At 42.8% G+C, this 18257-nt stretch overlaps 1 protein-coding gene across 12 annotated transcripts in view; it reads left to right on the top strand.

Annotated features, from left to right (window-relative positions):
• The window catches only part of LOC133126959 (gephyrin), a 119395-nt gene that overhangs the window by 82812 nt on the left and 18326 nt on the right, over window positions 1–18257 (top strand). For 4 of the 12 annotated variants that reach the window (XM_061239535.1, XM_061239525.1, XM_061239550.1 and 1 more), the window contains 5 exons: window positions 1335–1376; window positions 4698–4772; window positions 10434–10496; window positions 12504–12546; window positions 13630–13767. In XM_061239535.1, coding sequence (XP_061095519.1) covers window positions 1335–1376; window positions 4698–4772; window positions 10434–10496; window positions 12504–12546; window positions 13630–13767 — 361 coding nt within the window. Of the gene's footprint in view, window positions 1–1334; window positions 1377–4697; window positions 4773–10433; window positions 10497–12503; window positions 12547–13629; window positions 13768–15275; window positions 15336–18257 lie in introns of all 12 variants that reach the window. The other 8 variants (XM_061239575.1, XM_061239568.1, XM_061239589.1 and 5 more) reach the window with 3 other exon arrangements.

Raw genomic sequence — 18257 nt, 5'->3', positions numbered from 1 at the left:
AGTTAACAACTACATTAGTGCCTGCCAATTCATGTAAGCTTATTGTAAAGTGTTACCAATATAGCTAATAAAAAATGTTATTAAATTATAATGAATGCAGTAATCAATTGTTAGGTAAAAATCCATAGTAAAAAGGAAAGTTTTAAATGGAAATTTAAAACTGGTCCAGGATTGGCGGCCATTTTTGTACTGTGGTAGGGAGATCCGTAATTATGCTGCATGGTAACAGAAAGCAGCTCCTCCTTTGCATTTAAGTACTGTGGAACAGTAGGAATATTTAACAGGGTGCTGTTTGCAGAGTGGAGTGCTCACCGAAGCTGATACACGGTCTTACAGTTATTAATGTTTTAAGGTGCTAAGCCATTAAGTGCCTTAAATGCTAATAAAAGGACCTTTTAAATCACTTCTAAAAGACACTGAAATGGCAGCAAATGCAGAGAAGTGAGGACAGGGATGATGTGGGGCCTATGGGCGCGTGTGTGCATCTATGGGAGATGGCGAGTGTGTGTTCTTGCACCCGTTTGCACGCTGTTGTTCGCGTGTGTGTATGTGTGTGTGTTTAAATGCATGTGTGTGTGTGTGTGTTGGGGGATGGGGTAAGTGCACATGTGCGTGCGTCTGTATGGTGTGTTTGAGCGTGTGTTCATGCACCCGTTTGCGCACTGGTGTGTGTGTGTGTGTGTGTGTGTGTGTGTGTTCATGCACGTGTTTAGGCGCACGTTTGCACGTACACACGTGTGTGTGTGTTTGGGGATGGGGGATGCGCGGGGGTGCTCCCACACGCCATCTCAGCATCGCTGTCATTCGTCATTCGCCCCGCATCCCAGCCTCTCATTCCAGAACCATCACTCGCTCTGCGGCGAATTCAGCGTTTATTTACGGCCTGTGCCCGGCCCCGGCGGTGAGGGGCGCGCGGCTGCGCATTTCGGCGCGGTGCGCGTCTCGGAGGGGTGCACATGACGCGCGTCTCCCCAGTCTTCCCCTGTCCGGAGGGGGAACTGAGATGAGCAACGCCCCCACTGAGCAAACCGTGACCGGTTAGAGAGCGAAACCAGCGAGTTAGACGGTGGGAGGTGTGAAAATAAACACGACTGTAACGCAAATAAAATTAGTCACCGGCTCAAATTAGCGCGAGAAAAGCCCTGCCCAAACACCCCACCCCACCCCCCCTCCCCTCCTCCCTCCTTCCCTGGTCTTCAGTGTGCCAACCGCCCCCTAAACGCGTCTCTGTTGTTAGCTGTGCGAGAATTCACTGTGGTCCTCCGAGGAATAGAGGGCGCTGTCTTGTGGTTAACCCTTCTTCTCTTTTCCCCCCCTTCTCTCACTGCACCCAGGCGCGGCTCCCCTCCTGCTCATCCACCTATAGTGTTTCCGAGGTATTCTTCGCATGTGTTTTACTCCATCGCCTTCAACATCACAGCGACAGCGTCATGGTGACCTCCCCCCCGTTCCCCACGCTCCGTCCCTCGCTCCTTCCTCCCGCCCACCCCCCTCCCCCCACGACCCCCCTCCCAGGAAGGCTTGCTATGCGCCGACGCTTGAGGGAGCAATATGATATTCACATATCTATAATTCATATAAAATTCTAATACAGAGTTATTTATATTCAGTCATATTTATAAAAGTCTGGGCAGGTTTTCCGGTGAATTGTCTCCATTTTGTTATACTTTCATACCTAATCACAACCTCCCTGAAGGTTTCGGTCAGTTAAGGCCAGAATTCTCGTCAAGCATGGCAGCTTCGAAAAGCCCTGGAGTGGAGGTAGCAGTGAGGTCATTTTTCAGAGACCGTTGAAGTGCCACCCGTTGAAGTGTCCTAGGAATATTGCTGGTGACTGGTGATTGGCTGTAGTATTCCCCAGGAAGGAGGCGGTGCCTCGTTGCTCACTAGCGACTCCTCTGGTCAACTAGGAGATGTTCAATCTCAGCTGACCACACTGCAGAAAGGAAGAGAGTCATTTGGCCGCACATGTTTTGGTGGACGCCCACCAAGGGCAGGCTTGCAGTTTTAATTTGGAATTGCGCATTTGCGGGGGAGAAATGTGGAAAAATTATTTTATAAAGAACAAATGTGAAGTAATTGCATGCATGGCTGCAGGAAGCCTGAAACTCGTTTTGCTGTGGTGGAATCTTCAGCCTCCAGGACAACGTTGTCATATCATCGAATGCATCCGACTCAAGTACTCTAAAAAATTCAGAGGATAATATCCAGCTGCACAGTTGAGAAATATGGACCCTAATAAATAATGGTTGAAACCCTCCATTTTGTTTACAGTGAGGCCCCATCCGCCCACCTTTTTGAGGTAGGGCGGTGGCTCCTTTGGCTTGGTCCTGGAGAACTACACATTCTTCAGCTGGTGTTCACCTTCAAGTCAGCAACATGTTCAGATCTCTCCCGAAATACAGTGCAGTCCATATTTATTTAGATAGTGGTACAACTTCTGTTATTTTGACTCTTTTGGATTTGAAATGAAACAACAAAAGACTGTCACCTTTAATTTTAGGGTATTTATATCCATATCCAGGTGGTCCATGTAGGAATGGCATTCCTTTGTAGACACCAAGATTGAATTGTATCAGAGTGGTTGCAAGAACAAAGTGTTGAGTCTGCCCAAGACCCAAAAGGGGTGGGGTGTTATAGTTTGGGCATGTACGGCTGCCACAGGTGCTGGCTCATTGATAATGTAACTGTTGATAGCAGCAGCAGAATGAATTTGATTACCCAAAGGTACTCAACCTGCACTAAGCCATTGAATACACCCGACTAATCAGAAATAGCTCAGAAGCAAACTGTCCAATTACTTTTGGTCCCCTAAAATGGGAGTGCTATGTATAAAAAGGGATGCAATTCCTTCACGGATTACCTGATATGAATGTAAATATCCTCAAATTGAAGGTGACAGCCTGCACTTCATTATTCATTGTTTAATTTCCAATCCAATATTCTGGAGTACAGAGCCAAAAGAACAGAATTTGTACCACTGTCCAAATACTCGACTACACTGTAGGTCTTGAGGTTTTGGTCAATCCTTTTCTGTGTTTTCTGTGTTTTTCATTCAATGGATCATTTCATGCTATGGATCAATTTGTATGTTTATAACAGATTTATTGATTTATACATTTAATAATTATTCATATGTGTTACTCATAATGATTAGTATTGATTTGCCTTACAGTTGCCGCAGTTAATTTGTTCAGTGAAAGTAAACAAATGCATATGTTTATCTCCATTAAATTATCCAAATTACTTGATGCCTAGGTTGAGCAAGGGCATGCCTTACTTTAAATCTCCCTGTTAATTGTATGATTTAACATTGTAGTTATTGGTTACATTTCTTGCACTGAATCCTGATTCCTGGTGTCATTTTTTAGTCGACATTCGGTCTAATTACGTCCCATTGACACGATTTAGTCTTCTTTTGGTTTTCTGAGATACAGTACAATTGAAAGCACTGTGGTTATTTGTAGAAAGCTCCTTATTATCTTTGGCCCTGGGTGGCACTAAGCCTAAGGGGAAATGTATTTTTGGGCACTGTAGTCGATGATGCATTCGATGAAGTGCCACGTTTTGTATGTTCTGCCATGAATCTGCCATTTCAGTCAGCAAACTAGTTGTCAAGGGATCTGACTGACGCCATCCGTCTTTGAATTACTGTTTTCATGTGTAGTTATTTTGTGTAGTTTTAGTTTGTCTTAAGACCTGGGTCAAATTAGTTAAATACTCTATCCTCTTAGACACCTGTAAAACTTCTGATAATATGTATTTTCATCAATTTTAAAACAAAGTATCCTATTTCATATGATTGCTCATTTTTAGAAGTTCAGTAGTAATGCTTTTCTGGGGGGGGGGGAAACACTATTTTATTTTATCTTTTTATCTGAGTTCTCCTTTTAACTCTCAAAAAAATTATCAATCAACATTCCAACACGCTCCGGGTCAGAGTTTTTCTCCATTTTACGTGTCTGCAAGCCTCAAGTGTTATTTTTTTAATCAGATCTCTTCTTTAAAAAAAATGTAAAACTTTTTTTTTTATTTTTTTTTTTATTCCACTAGTCCCTGCTTGTAATGTAATCCTCTTTGACAGTTTGACATGACAAGTTTGCAATGTCTCATTCCACTTTCAGTGAAGTTGAACATTGATAAAGAGTCAATAGAAGCATTCAATTTACCAACAGTGCGTTTGCACCGGCATCCAGGCTCAGTGAAGTTGCTGAGACTGATGGGAAATGTAGTTCCAGCCCCCCAGGGGAGCGGGGTGAAGGTCTCTGTTCTTCCATTTGTCTCTCTTATTCCACAACTGCTGCATCTTCCACCACATCCTCTGATTGGCTGTTTTAGACAACATGCGTGCTGCTATCGTTTTCTCATTTTGATTCTTTAAATATTTTTGGTTTTATTTCCCCCCACACGTCCATTATCTCACAGTGGGTCTGCTGTGGTTTGCTCATCTATCCGATCAGTCTCTCTCGTACTTATTGCAGCCCTGTGTATTGCAGACTGCTATGTGTATGTGTACATGTGTGCGGGAGAGCAGAGCGAGTACCTGATGTGTAGAGATAAGCGTGTATCTCTTCAGGTTTGTGTGAGTGCGTGTGACGTATTTGGCTGTGTTGAAGGCGAGTGTGGGGGGGGGGGCGTGGCGAGTGAGAGAAGAAGTGATGTAATCAGGTGAGTGATTATCCTGTGGCTTCCTCCAGGCCTCACGGAGAGAGTTCAGGGCTCACCTGGATGAGGTCATCACACTCAAGTCAAGGTACTCTACCTTGGACCAGGTAAACAGTTAACCTTCCTAGTCAACTACAAGCATGCAAGCTTTCCCAGGACCCTGCGGTACACTGAAAGTAGAAAGCAACAGGCCAGTCCTTTACGAGTACTCCCTCCCCCTTTATGAGTCAATCACAGTGGGAAATTTCAGACTGAATAGAGGTGTTGAACTTAATAGGACAGACCAGGCTGCTTGATATTTACTTAAACTTCTCTTGTGGTTTCTCGCATAGACACTCCTGCATTTGCCATGGTGCATTGCACACCATTACAGAGCAATGTACGTGTCGTGAATGAGTTGTCAGGCCACACATAGCCTTTTAGAAGCAACAGAGACTTCACCCTGAACAAATACTCCTCGAGTACCCCCATAATTTAAATGTAATTTTGTTTAATTTGTGTTTTTTTTTTTTCTATTTTTATTTAGTGAAATATTTTTGGTTGTAAGACTATTGGCTTTTGAGAAAAGGAGTGAAGCTGCAACAACCCCCAGTTTCATAAGCAGGGTGGTGAGGAAAAAAGGATGGTGTGCTCGCCTACACTGATCTGTCACTGTCGCACTGACACTCACACACTTCTGCTGTAGTACAATCTGTGTCTCTCTCTGCTTCTATCAAGTCCAGCTCAGCTTGCCAAGTTGTGAGGGGATGTAGTTCAGGGGCCCCCTGTATATTTAAGGATTGGGCCTCTCAGAGATGGAAATTCCAGGTTCAGGAAGTAAGTCCTCCCCAGTATTTTGGTCCCCTCCACCTGGACTTGCTAAGTAGCACAATTCTTCAGCCAGTCGGTAGACCTAATTTCTCAAGTCATGGTTGGTTGGAACGAACTCATGGCAGGACTTTCTGACCCCTGGACTTTCCAGCTCTGATGCTACTTATGGTGTGTGTGGGTGTTTGCGTGCATGTCTGTGCCTGTGCGTGTCTGTGTGTGTTTGTATGCGTGTTTGTGAGAGAGAGAGAAAGGGAGAGCGAGAGAGTGAGGCACAGGGCCAAATAATCACCTCTTTAGCACGTAGCCTTTTCCCTCTCTGGTACATTTTTTCATCCTCCTATGCACACTCAGCGAGCCCACTGCACAGGGTCGGAGAAGTCAGAGAGACAGGAGAACAACAGTGGAGGGAGGAGACAGACCTAGATGGAGTGGTGTAGAACTTGAACAAAAGTTCATGCTCCGGTCATCACGTAGCTCTTCGCCATTCTCGGTGTATTGGCAACCCATCCATCTGCCTACAGCAGCAAGTGTACCGTCATTATTTTCTTTTGCTGTTGATTATTGATCCATCAGTCCTATTTCCCCAGTTAAACATACTGTAACATCTTTAATGTGCATGTAATATTTATACATCACCAAAGGATCTGAAAGAGTTTTCCAGAAGGGAATATAACGTGCCCCTTTCCTTCTACGTGTTTATACTATGTAATAATACTGCTCTCTGCTCGGCATCCAGTTAGCACATGTGGCGATGTATCCCAGGATCCGGACCGCAGTCCTGACCGTGTCATTATCAACCGTGGCACGGAGTCACAGTTTAGCTGTGCTCGATTTGCCATAACCCCCGGTTGACCGGGCGCCTGTGGTTTGCCCGCACCAGATTTCTCAGCCGGGCGGTGCTCCGGTGCCATGACTTTGGCAGCTCAGCCAGTGAAAGGCAGCAGATGGCGAGCTAAATGTGTTGCGGTGGACACTTATGCTAAGTGTGAGGCTTCTTGAACTGGCAGTGCGTGCTGCAATAATGGGTACTGGCTTACAACTAAGATCAGGCTTTCCAAATTGGGGATAAAGAAAAATGCCTTTGGTTTTGGGTTCCAAAATGCATTTGGGTACCAAATGTGTATTGGTACATTGCAACGTGACTGGATTCTAGAACTTTAATTTGTCATTTTTCCTCTTTCTGACACACCTTATACTCTGAAAGCAAGATTTTCCAATTCCAATTTTGCTGTAGCCTTATAGTTATACAGTGCAGTCCATAAGTATTTGGACAGTGGTAGAATTTCTGTTATTTGGTACTCCACCTTAAATTTGAGGGTATTTACATCCATATCTTTTTATACGTAGTCCATTTTAGGTAAATGTGAAGTTGGCTTCTCAGCTGTTTCTGATTAGTAAGGTGCATTCAGTCACTTCTTTAGTACATGTATAAGAAAGTTTTCAGGCTTTTAATTGCCTTTGGAGTCTCTCATCGGCATCTGTCAACATGAGCACCAGATTTATTGCAAATAAAAGTCAAAGAAGCCATTATGAGGATGAGAAAAAAAAAATGTCAGAAATAGACAGACCAGAAATAGGCAAACCGTTTCGAACATCCTTGTATGGTGATTGTTTGGGATCATTACCTTGCTGTGGTATGAAGCAACATCCAATGAGTTTGGAGGCAGAACCTGAGCAGATACTGTCCAGTACTCTGTGGGCTCTTCTAGGTACTGCTTGGCAAACTGTAACCTGGCCATCCTGTTTTTGCAGCTAACTAGTGGTTTGCATCTTGCAGTGAAGCCTCTGCAGATCTGTTTGTGAAGTCTTCTGCAGACAGCAGTCACTTACACATTTATGCCTGCCTCCTTTCTGATCGGACGGACTGATGTTTGTGGGTTTTTTTCTTATTATGGTGAGAATTCTTCGGTCATCAATTTTTCTTGGCCTACCAGTCCCTTTACAATTACAATTACAGCAGTGCTCTCTTTTTTCTTTATGATGTTTCAAAACCTTCTGTTTTCTTACTTCCTCATAATGGCTTCCTTGATTGTCAATGGCACAACTCTGGTACTCATGCTGACAAACACCAATAATTCCAAAGGCTATCAAAGGTAAAAATCAAGACTAGATACTGAATACTTTCTTATACCCGTACAAAGGTAGTGCTTGAATACCCCGACTAATCAGAAGCAGCTGAGAAGCCAACTGTCCAATTACTTCTAAAATAAGGGATTGTATAAATAGACATGTAGTTTCTACATGGATCACCCAATATGGATGTGAATACCCTCAAATTAAAGGTGACAGTCTGCACTTTAACCTCATATTCATTGTTTCATTTCCAATCCAATGTTCTGGAGTACAGAGCCAAAAGAACAGAAATTGTACCACTGTCCAAATACTTGACTGCAAATCCAATGTGCTGGAGTAGAGAGCCAAATGAGAAGAAATTGTACCACTGTCCAAATACTTATGGACTGCACTGTATCCACCATTCTGCCTTGAAGACTTGTCCAGGGATTGTGACGTTTTTGTTCTCATAGAAATAAATGCATTGAATTTTTCCATGAGAACAAATAGGCTGAAACACTAAAATTATTCACACTAATTTCCCTGATTTACATGGTTACTGGTAAACTGTGACTTAACTGTGACTGTTAATAGCATGATGCAACCATGTAGAAAATATTGAAATTTGTGGGGGAAAAAAAACTTTCATACTGTGCCCTTAAAGGAGTAACATGGTTGTTGAATGTGACACTTGCCAGTTGTCTTTCGGCAACAACAAAACATGTGCATATTCTTTTTATTATTCAGTAATTTAAATGTATTTTTCTAAGCCTACATTTCCCACTATAAAAGTTAACCCAAACTGTCTGGGCCTGCTCAATTAGGTGTGATTGACAGACCGTGCTCCCACTTTCCATACATTGTTGTTTGTTAGTATAGCTACCTCCATAATACTCTCATCTTGGGAGACTGAATTTTCACTAGCTAGCTAACTTAGTATATCAACTATAGCTAAGGTAAGGACGCTGAAATATCCAATGATATTTTTTGCTAGCTAGCCAAGTTAAGATAAAAGCACAACTATAATGTCACCATATGAAAGCAAACTATCTAGCTAGCTAAATGAATATAACCAGAAATAGTCTAATAGGTACTCTAATTTAAGTGAATCTAAGGTTAGTCAAATATTTTCATTGTCTTCCTGGAGGCCAATGGCACAAACTATGGGTCACAAGTTATATGGGAGGGATAAGGGGAGTGGTTATCCTTGTGTGGCGCATACAAGGAGAACCTTCTCAACCGGCGGAAAATAGGATGATAAATTAAAAAATCGTACTTCTCCAAAACAAAAGAATGGACGTATTTAATGCTTTCATCATGTTTCTTCAATGCACTTTTGTGCAAATTGCATATAAAAATCTAGAAAGTGTGGCCAACCACCATGTTACTCCTATTTGCTGGTTCCATTAATGAAAGAGTCTGCATTGACCAATTTAATACATATCCAAGCGCTATTTGTTTTCATTCAAGTTGAGAACTCACACGTTTTATAGATAACAGGTATTGTATTGTTCTTTAAAATTTGGATGTGATACACCTGAAAGTTTTTCCCCAATAATTCCCATCCATTTTGTTTTCCCTCTACGATTAAATAGCAATAGCATTCAATTTAAATATATGTTTAAAAAACAACAAAACATTATAAGCAGTTATCATGTTCGTTCTTCGTGATCAGTTTCTTGTCTATGGAAAAATCATGATGGTAAAAATTTTCTTTGGTTCCAGTCGAGAGTGCCAAATGCTTTGTTCAGATACTGAATTGGTATTAAGCTCCACCTAGATTCTCTAAACTCGAGATGTATTCTCATAATCCAGTAAATGGGTGGAGCCAGCCTGTGCTGTCAGATTTGTGAAGCCTCTTTATCCTATCGCTACTCTAAACCTGCTCTGTTTTGCAGCAGAGGGCGGAAACTTTGAGATCAGGGTCGGCGAGATCTGTATTAGTTGCTGTTCTTAGGGTTTAGGGAGGGGGTAGGAAATAGGAGGGCGGAGAAGAGACATTTAATGTTAAAAGAGGTGGGTACTGTCTGTTTTTCCTTCACCTTTTCTGTGGTAAGCTTCCTTATTTCCCTCTTTCTCTCTTTCTGTGACTCTTACTCTCACTTTTTTAATAGTTTTTTTTTGTTGCTTCTGGATATTTGTATTAAAAGCCTAGTTTCATGCTTAAATTATTTTAGTTTTCCACTGTGCTCCCTAGTGGACATTTAACAGTACTGCGTCTCATTTCCACACATCAGGACAGCCACCTACTTATCAGCTAGTTCTGAGCGATAAAGAGAGAGAAAAATAAACCCATCCATCCAATTTATTTGAGTTGCAATTACAGTGGGCTTTGTAGTCTGTCGCAAATTTGGAGTGAATCTCAAACATTCCTGAAAGGCTTGTTTATTCATTCCCCCCCCCCCCCCAATAATGTCAAGCAGTCTCAGCAAGATATACAGCAACAGTTCTGCTGAGCTCATTAAGTGATAGATGATCCAAAACTGCTTTTCATGTCATACTGTGACTGTCATGCATTTCTGCTTTAATGCTTATTGCATATAAACGCTGCACTGCGCTAAATACCCTCCCTCCATATTCTCATAGCCTCTCCCTACTTTTCCTCCTCCCTCTTCCTCCTCTTCCCTCCTTCTCTCTATTCTGTGTCCTCCTCAGCAACTTGCTCATCAGTGTGAAACTTTAAATGTTCTGCAAAAAAAACAAAATGGCCGGCGAGGCTCACTTCCTGTTTTTATGCACCTTTTTGGTTTGCCTCAGTTGTGTACACTGTTTTCTTTATCTTTTTTTCCATTTTGTCTTGCTGAGAATGATCTTCTGGTAAAACTGACCTCCTTTTTTTGTTTCCAAGCTTTTTTCGCCTTCTTCTCTGTCTGTTAAAAACCTTTTGTTTCTGTCCACGCCAATAGCTCCACTATAGGTTGGAGGGGCTTAAAGATGATCGCAGGACGAATAGGACCTTCGACTCGCGAGTAACTATTCCCAACGAAAGGAACCGCTTCCATTCGCAAGCTATGCTTTGCGTCAGGAGTCCAACCTCCTTGCTTACTCTCTCTCTCTGTCTTTCTCTCTCTCAGTCACTCGCTCGCCCGCCCACTCTTTTTTTCCGTAGCGATATCTGTCCTCTAACATTCTCTCCTTTTTAACTCGCTGTGTAGTTTGTGGTGGAACTCTGTGGATGTGTTCAGTTGTGTTGTGGCTTTTTTTGGTTAACCGTTTCTTTTCTTTTTATCTTCTCTTCAGTTCTGTTGTATTTGGTAGTGTTTTCTCCATCTAGATGCGGTTATTTTGTGGTCTGTGCTTCCTCCTGCACTATCAGGCCATGCCGTGCCACATCTCCCCCACATCACCCCGCCTCACCCTCCAGAGCCCCGCCCTCTTCCCATCCCCTCACTCTTTGATTGGTTTTTGTGCCTGCGGTGGCCTTTGAGTTTATTATTTTGTTTTCCTTTTTGGACATACTGTATATAGAGTGTTTTAATGCTCATGCTGGTCTCTCTCTCTCTTTCTCTCCCTCTCTCTCCCATGTATCACCCACTTCCCTAGGCCAGGGGCGTGGTGTTCTCAGAGGTCACCTCGGTGATGTTGTGGGTGGGGTCACACCAGTCTTGTAGTAGGACAGTTGGTTCAGTTATACCACCTGATGTTCCTGTATAGAGTGGGGGAGGCATATCTACTCCTGCTCAAGTTTGTGCCAATGATTCAAATAGATAGTACTACTTTCATGTCAGTCATTTTTTCGTGAACTGCCCTTTTAAAATGTTATTGTAACGGAAATTAGGATTTTATTTCCACAGAAACACCTGAAACTGACAGAGTGGATGTGGTCCCCCACCCCCACTCTACTACCCTAATGCTCAGTGGGATGGGGGGGGGATTGGGGTTTTTGGTGTTTGAGAGAAATGCCCTGGCCCAGCACCCAAACCATCTGTTCTGTGATTACTGTGTAAAAATGACTTCTCTCACTAATGTCCTTGGCCTAAGGAAACGTCATTTTTGAAAATTACCATTCATGTAATAATGACTGTTGATAATTGTTTGTATAATTATTGTTGTTGCCATTATTATGATTATTGTTCTTGCTGCTATTATTATTATTATTATTATTATTATTATTATTATTTAGGGTAGTAGTACCAGTAGTAATGTATATTACCGAAATACGTATGTAAGCCCTTGTAATGTCTAGAGGTCTCCGACATAATAACAGAAGGTTCAAAATGTCGGTGTGTATCAGACAGGTAGGGCTGAATGAATGCAAGGGTGAGGGAATGGAGATGAGGGGGTACATTTGGGAGGAGCTGCTGAGGAGAAGCAGTGGGACAGTGGGGTCCCAATACTCCAAAAAGATCCTCCTTTCCTCCACTCATCAAAGGAGGGTGCATTCTCAGAATATTGGGACTCGCCCGGGTCTGGCAGCAGTCTCTTGGCTGAGTGCGGTGTGTCCTCCAGCTCAGCAGGGTGCAGAAAAACAGTATCTTCCTCCTTAATCTAGTTGGAGAAATATGGTTTAAATCCCTTCGCCACAGCCCCCATGTCATAAATTGCAACATGGAAATAAAGTGCTGTGGTGATATGACTTTTTGCTGCAGTGCGCCCTTGTCCATTAGCACTGATATGTAGGAGACCTTACGCCACTATAGACCGCTAGGGCCAGTATTACCAAGCAATACATTCACAAGTAGCATTGTCGAAAAATAGCAATAGTAATAATGATAACAATAGCAAGAACTTTAGACCGAGAAAATGTATGACTTTAGAGTTACAAACGTTTATCTCAACCTTTTGTTCCTGTTACTTTAACGTTTAGAGGAAGTCCCTCATCTCTGATGCCAGTGAGAGGAAAACACCTCTTAATTCTTAGAGAGTAGATGTAGTAATCGTGGTCTCATATCATCCATCTCTCTTGCTCTCTCTCTCTGTCTTTTCTTTCTTTCTCTCTCTCTTCTCTCACTCCTTCTTTCTATCTTCACGCGTAGGTGCAGTCGCGGTGCAGCAGCAAAGAGAACATCTTGAGACCCAGTGAGTACGGGGCGCCTGACGCACTCTGAGCTGGTCTAATGAGCACGATCCCCCCCCCCCCCCCTCCCCTACTGTTTCGTGCGCCGGGATTCATCTCTAATGAGAGGGAATGCACTTCACAGCGCGTTTGTGACAGAGAGAAAGAGAGCGTAAAGGCGAAAGACGGCAAAAGAAGGAACGAAAGAGATGCCTCGGGCTTTTAAGTCGCGTTCTATAAAATATGAACGTATGTCTATATGCGGCGGGCACGTACGCCCCGAGTATGCATACATACGGCACTGCATCTTTGATTTATTTTTCGAGCTGTACAGACATTCGCGCACGTGCGCGTCGTCAGGAAGCATAGCGGGTTCATTTTTCTGTTGTCTTAATAAATGTCGACAGAGCCGTTTTGGGGAATACGATAACATTTGCGGGACTTCAGCTTTGTTTCGTTTACGTTAGCGTTTCCGTGGTACAAGATTAATTAATTATAAGTGTTTTAAACTCTGTTGGTGTTAATGCATGTCTGGTCCCAGAGAAGCAGCTTGTGTGCATTTTGAGCTCTTCTGCTTAAACATAAAGGAATGCACTAGAGACCATGAGATACCAACTAGTGTGGGTTTAGAGGAACCTCCCTGATCTTGCCAAATTAGTTTCTGGCTCTGCTGTTAAACGTTTGTTTCTTTTTTAGATGATGATGATGATGATGATGATAATAATAATAATAATAATAATAATAATAATAATAACACATTTTATTTACAAAGAGCTTTTCTCATATCCAAAATTCATCCCAAGATACACATAGACACATATTTCTAGTTTATTTTTAAATTTATTATTCATTAGTTTAGGGCCGTCAAAGTGTCTTATTAACGGTCCAGTACTGTGCCGCAGGCCCACCACACATACTGACTACTGATGACTGGCACTCACTGTACTGAGTACTGAGTAATAAACGGTGCAACTGTACATTGCTTTAGATAAAAGCGTCGGCTAAATAGCTGTAATGTGATAATGAGGGGCTGGGTGGTGTTTTGGTGTATCGGGCTGTTGCTCTGAGCTCACATCACCTCTCCCGGGGCCCCCTCCCCCCTCCAGGTCACAGCGCGGTGGACATCACCAAGGTGGCACGGAGGCACCGCATGTCTCCCTTTCCCCTGACCTCCATGGACAAGGCCTTCATCACCGTTCTGGAGATGACCCCTGTCCTGGGCACTGAGATCATCAACTACAGAGGTGAGCCAGTCCACCCCACCCCTTCCCAAAAAAAGAGAAAAAAACGGCATGCGAACACATGTAGCTACCCCCTGCTCTAAAACTGCCCGCTATCCCATTTCCAAACTCGCACACTATACCTCTCACTGTCCAACACCAATAGAAGGTAAACGCTGACACTTGTATCACTAATGCTCGCTGCATCAGTAGCGCTAGTAATCCTGAGCAACAGACAGTTCCACACCTCTGACGCTCTTAGGCTAATTTATACTTTATACTTACACAGAACACTTTTGAAGCATGTCACTCTACAGAAATGAAGGTGGGGCATGTGGTTTGGCAGTTTTGCGTTTGGCATGTGTTTTGGCGAATGCCTATAGGGAGGCTTCTGTTGTCTCTGTGATAGCAAGACACCAAACTCCTGACCGTTTGTTTACTGGTGTAAACTGAGGAAGCCGTTGAGCAACAATTTTTTCATTTGAAAATACGCCATTTTCGTTGAGTGACTTGTCAAATGTGTTGTGTGAAAAAGTATAAATTAGCCTTATACTAAAGTAAGTTTATTTGGCTAAAGTATAAATTAGCTAACTCGCACTTCCACATCATTGCCCCACACCACTGCTATGCACAGGTGCAAACGTATACTATTCACACTTAAGCTACTACTATAGGCAGTCCCTCACTACTGACAGTCCCTCACAACTGACACGTATACTAAATAACTGCTGTTTACACTGCCATACTAATGCCACTCCACTGAAAATCCTTTTTTTCTTTTTTTCTTTTCTTTTTTACAATGACCATGATTTCCCGATCAATCTCCCGTCCACCATACCCTGTCAGTCATATTCATCTATGATAATAATGAGCCTGTTTCTGATACTCAAATCCTACCATGATCCCATCAAAATCAGCGAGTTTCAGCATGCTACTCCATGCAAACAGTTGGACTGAGGAATCGGTGAGACCGACACTGAGGTCATTGTGTGGATTACGGGAAAACCGCCCGCCCACCAGCTATGAGAGCAGGCACATTCGCTTCTGTTGTGTGCTGACGTCAGCTGTAATGTGAGCATTTCACAAGACCGCGATTCATTCATCTCATGGCTGAACGGATTCACCCATGGCGACACACTGGCACATGTACGCTGAAGTCACTTGTAATGCTTGTGTTTGTTGTGTTAGTGAAGTTATCGATGCTGCTTTCACTTTTCTCATTCAGAAGTAGTGACATAAAGGCCTTCTATCAATGCCATCACTAACTGACCCACTGCCCCTGCATGTGAACTAACATGGCCACACTTGCTCAGTGTTGTGGTTTATGTTTTGAAGGAGGGGGGTCAGAGGTAGTGGGGGGAACCAGACTGTTTAATGGCTCCTTATTCACTTGACCTGGAGTCAGTGACCCACTCCCCCTTCAAAAGAAAAAAAAAAAAGAAACCCAAAAACATAAACTTTTTTGAGCAGTTTTGTTGCATGGGACCAGTGGAAAACCAGGAAAAAAAAGCCCCATTTCTTTACCGCTTCAGGAACAAAGACAGAGAAGAGAATCGGTGCCAATGCCTCACTCGTGCACTGGCATCACACAGGTTAGTGGTGGCCCCGCCCCCACGTTCAGTGTGTAGAGGGGAGGGCGGAGCCTGGGGGGCAGACTACGTGGGCGGAGCCTGGGGGCGGGCCAGTTAGTGCACGCACCGCTCTCTCTGTGCTCACCGCTCCGCACCATTACGCCTCCACACCAGCAGGGGCGCTAGACTTAGGCCATGGGCTGTTTTATCTGTTGCATGACAATTGCTGCTGTGCACCCTCATAAGAGCTGCTACCCACGATGCGCTCTGTCGCTCAGAATTACAGGGGCTGATTGGGTTACGCTTGTCAGCCTGTCCCTTCACTTTAGTTATGCTAAAGAGCGATGGATTCAGGAAGGGAAAACAAATAAAAGAGGAGACAGAAGCTAAGCTAAGCTTGCCAGCTTGCTCTGTCCATTTGTAATAGAGTTTGTGCTCAATTTATTTGTGCTTCATTAATAATTCTGTTTGTATGAGCAGTTACACGGCACATGACCGCTGAGAGGACCTGCTCTCTCTAGCATGTCCTCTGCTCATGTGTCCTTATGAAGCTCATAGAACTTCTCACTCCACTGTAACATAACTTTGCCCAACTTCAGGGATGCGCTTTTCTAAGAAATCAATGGATTGTCACTACTTTTAGCCCAGGGTCCTCAAGAGCCACAGTGTTTGTTGGCTTTTGTTGTTACTCAGCACTTAATTGATCAATTAAAGCAGTTCATTACACAGTTAACCCACCTAAATTGGTTGCTGATATTAAGGTGAACCAGCACACCCTACGGCTCTCCGAGACCAGGAGTGAGGACCACTGTTTTAGCCAATCACACTCTCACGTAGGCTGGAATGCAGTTGGAAGTGGCCATTCAAATTTGGAACATTCTCTGGTGTGGTTAATAATTTACGCAATAAAACGGGTGGAATAATTATTTTCCAGAGGGCTGGAGTGTGCAGATTTTTCCACAACAATTACTGAACCTTGGATTAATTGGCTAATCTCCAGCATACGCTAATGTCAGTTCGCTCATAGATTATGACACAGGAAATGGTGTCATATAGGGACATCAGCAGGCTGCAGCTGTCGTTCACGAGCTCATTAAGAAATGTAGCTCAAATGTCTGATCGCATGATTGGGCTAATAAAGTAAGGAGGAGCAGAAGTTGCCAATCCCTGCACTCACGGCCAGTGAGTCGGAACCACTGAATTCTGGGCAGAGCAGAGTTACATTGCGGTACAATTCATTACTTTGCTACAGCCTGGGGTTAGAGAGTAGCCCTGGGAAATTACTGCAGTGTAGATCGTCTCATCTTTCTTTGAGTTCTTGGGGATAGAGCATCTCCTGAGAAACGTATAACTTGCGCGCCAAAAACCAGTAGCTTATTGGTGCTATCTTCCCGCTCGACGCCTTGATTTGGGACGACAATTTTTGAACCAAGGCATTGCAGTAGCTTCTGAGGAATGCAATGAATATTAGACCTGTCTAATCCCTGAAAAACAAGTCTGTCTTGACAAGTGTTTTACTCTTGTAATGAAACTCTTACTTTTTCTCAAGTACAAAATATTAGCTTGTTTTAAATTACTGTTCTTTTATAAAATTTTCTCGTAATTAGTCTTACCTCATTGGCAATATTTTTGTCTTATTTAGCAAAAAAGTGATATTAGTGATATATAAGACTAAAATATTTGTTGAGATTGACTTATTGCTTTTGCTGTGAGACTCAAAAACATCTGGAATATCCATGAAGAAGCACAAATGTATTGGCTACCAGCATTAATTACATCACATAAGTCTTGAGTGGCATATTTGTTTTTAGTTTGAGCGCTCCCCATTCCAAACTTCATTGGCATCATCATATGGTCAATATCCATTTATTACAAAAATTGACACAGTGAATGGCTTAAGCAGTAATTTTAGCCATTTTTTGTCACTTTTATTGAGAAAGATAATCCACAAACCAAACAATATGTCACTGCTTGGTTTTATATTTATTTTAATCTTTATAAAATTCACATCAAGGTTGAATAAGCAAAAACACCACTTGGGTTGATGTGACCAGAAGTCTTTTTAAGAGCATTCATTCATACAGTAAACGTCAACATCCGCTTTGGGGAATTGTATTAGTCGCTGGGAGTACAGTTTTTTTTGGAGCGCAATTGTATCTTTTGAAGAACATAAAGTTTCATTTTGATTAGAAACTTTCTACCTAACCACCCGCTTTGTTGAATATCTAACACTTTGGACGTTTTCTGGCCAGACCCAAATTTGGCATTATGTAACTTAACTGTTCTTAGCCAAGATGTCTACTAGTCTTTGAAGTTTGGAAGTCATACACCCTGTTCTACTGATGTCGTAAGCCATCAAATATAGAAAATATGCCACAATTTTTGAATCACCATAACTTTTTTCTGGGCTTTATTATGAAACAGAAAATTGTGTGCACTTTTTCCCTGCTTTAATGCCAAAACTGTGATGCTCCAAAATTGACACAAAACCTAATTCCCACTCACCAGTGGCTTCTTGGGTGGCTTCCCCCCATTCTGTAGAATGACAAATCCAGCAAAGCTCTTGTATGTTCTCTATTGAATATATAAATAACATTTGGACAAAGTTTGTGGTCACCCCCCACACCTGATTTAGATTTTTCACAGAATGACCCAAGATAAGTGTGTGAAGAACGCCATAGTCTGTGAAGAAAGCCATTTTTGGTTTTACGGGCATGTGCGAGACAGAGATAGGAGAGTACTGGAAATGAGTCCCGGTCATATTTTTCTCTCTTTTTTCCCCAAAAGGAAGTTAGACAGTCCTCGCATATTTTTCATTTCATTCAGATGACAGAAAAGAAGGAGGGTAACAGACGGGATCACAGCGCAGAATTTGCGACCGGTATACTCGGTACACTGCCGCTCTATGGACTACACTATGGTTTTCTGTTGTCCATAGCGTAT

This window comes from Conger conger, chromosome 1 (assembly GCF_963514075.1).
Source record: "Conger conger chromosome 1, fConCon1.1, whole genome shotgun sequence".
NCBI lineage: Eukaryota > Metazoa > Chordata > Actinopteri > Anguilliformes > Congridae > Conger > Conger conger.
This window is presented reverse-complemented; position numbering and strand designations above follow the sequence as displayed.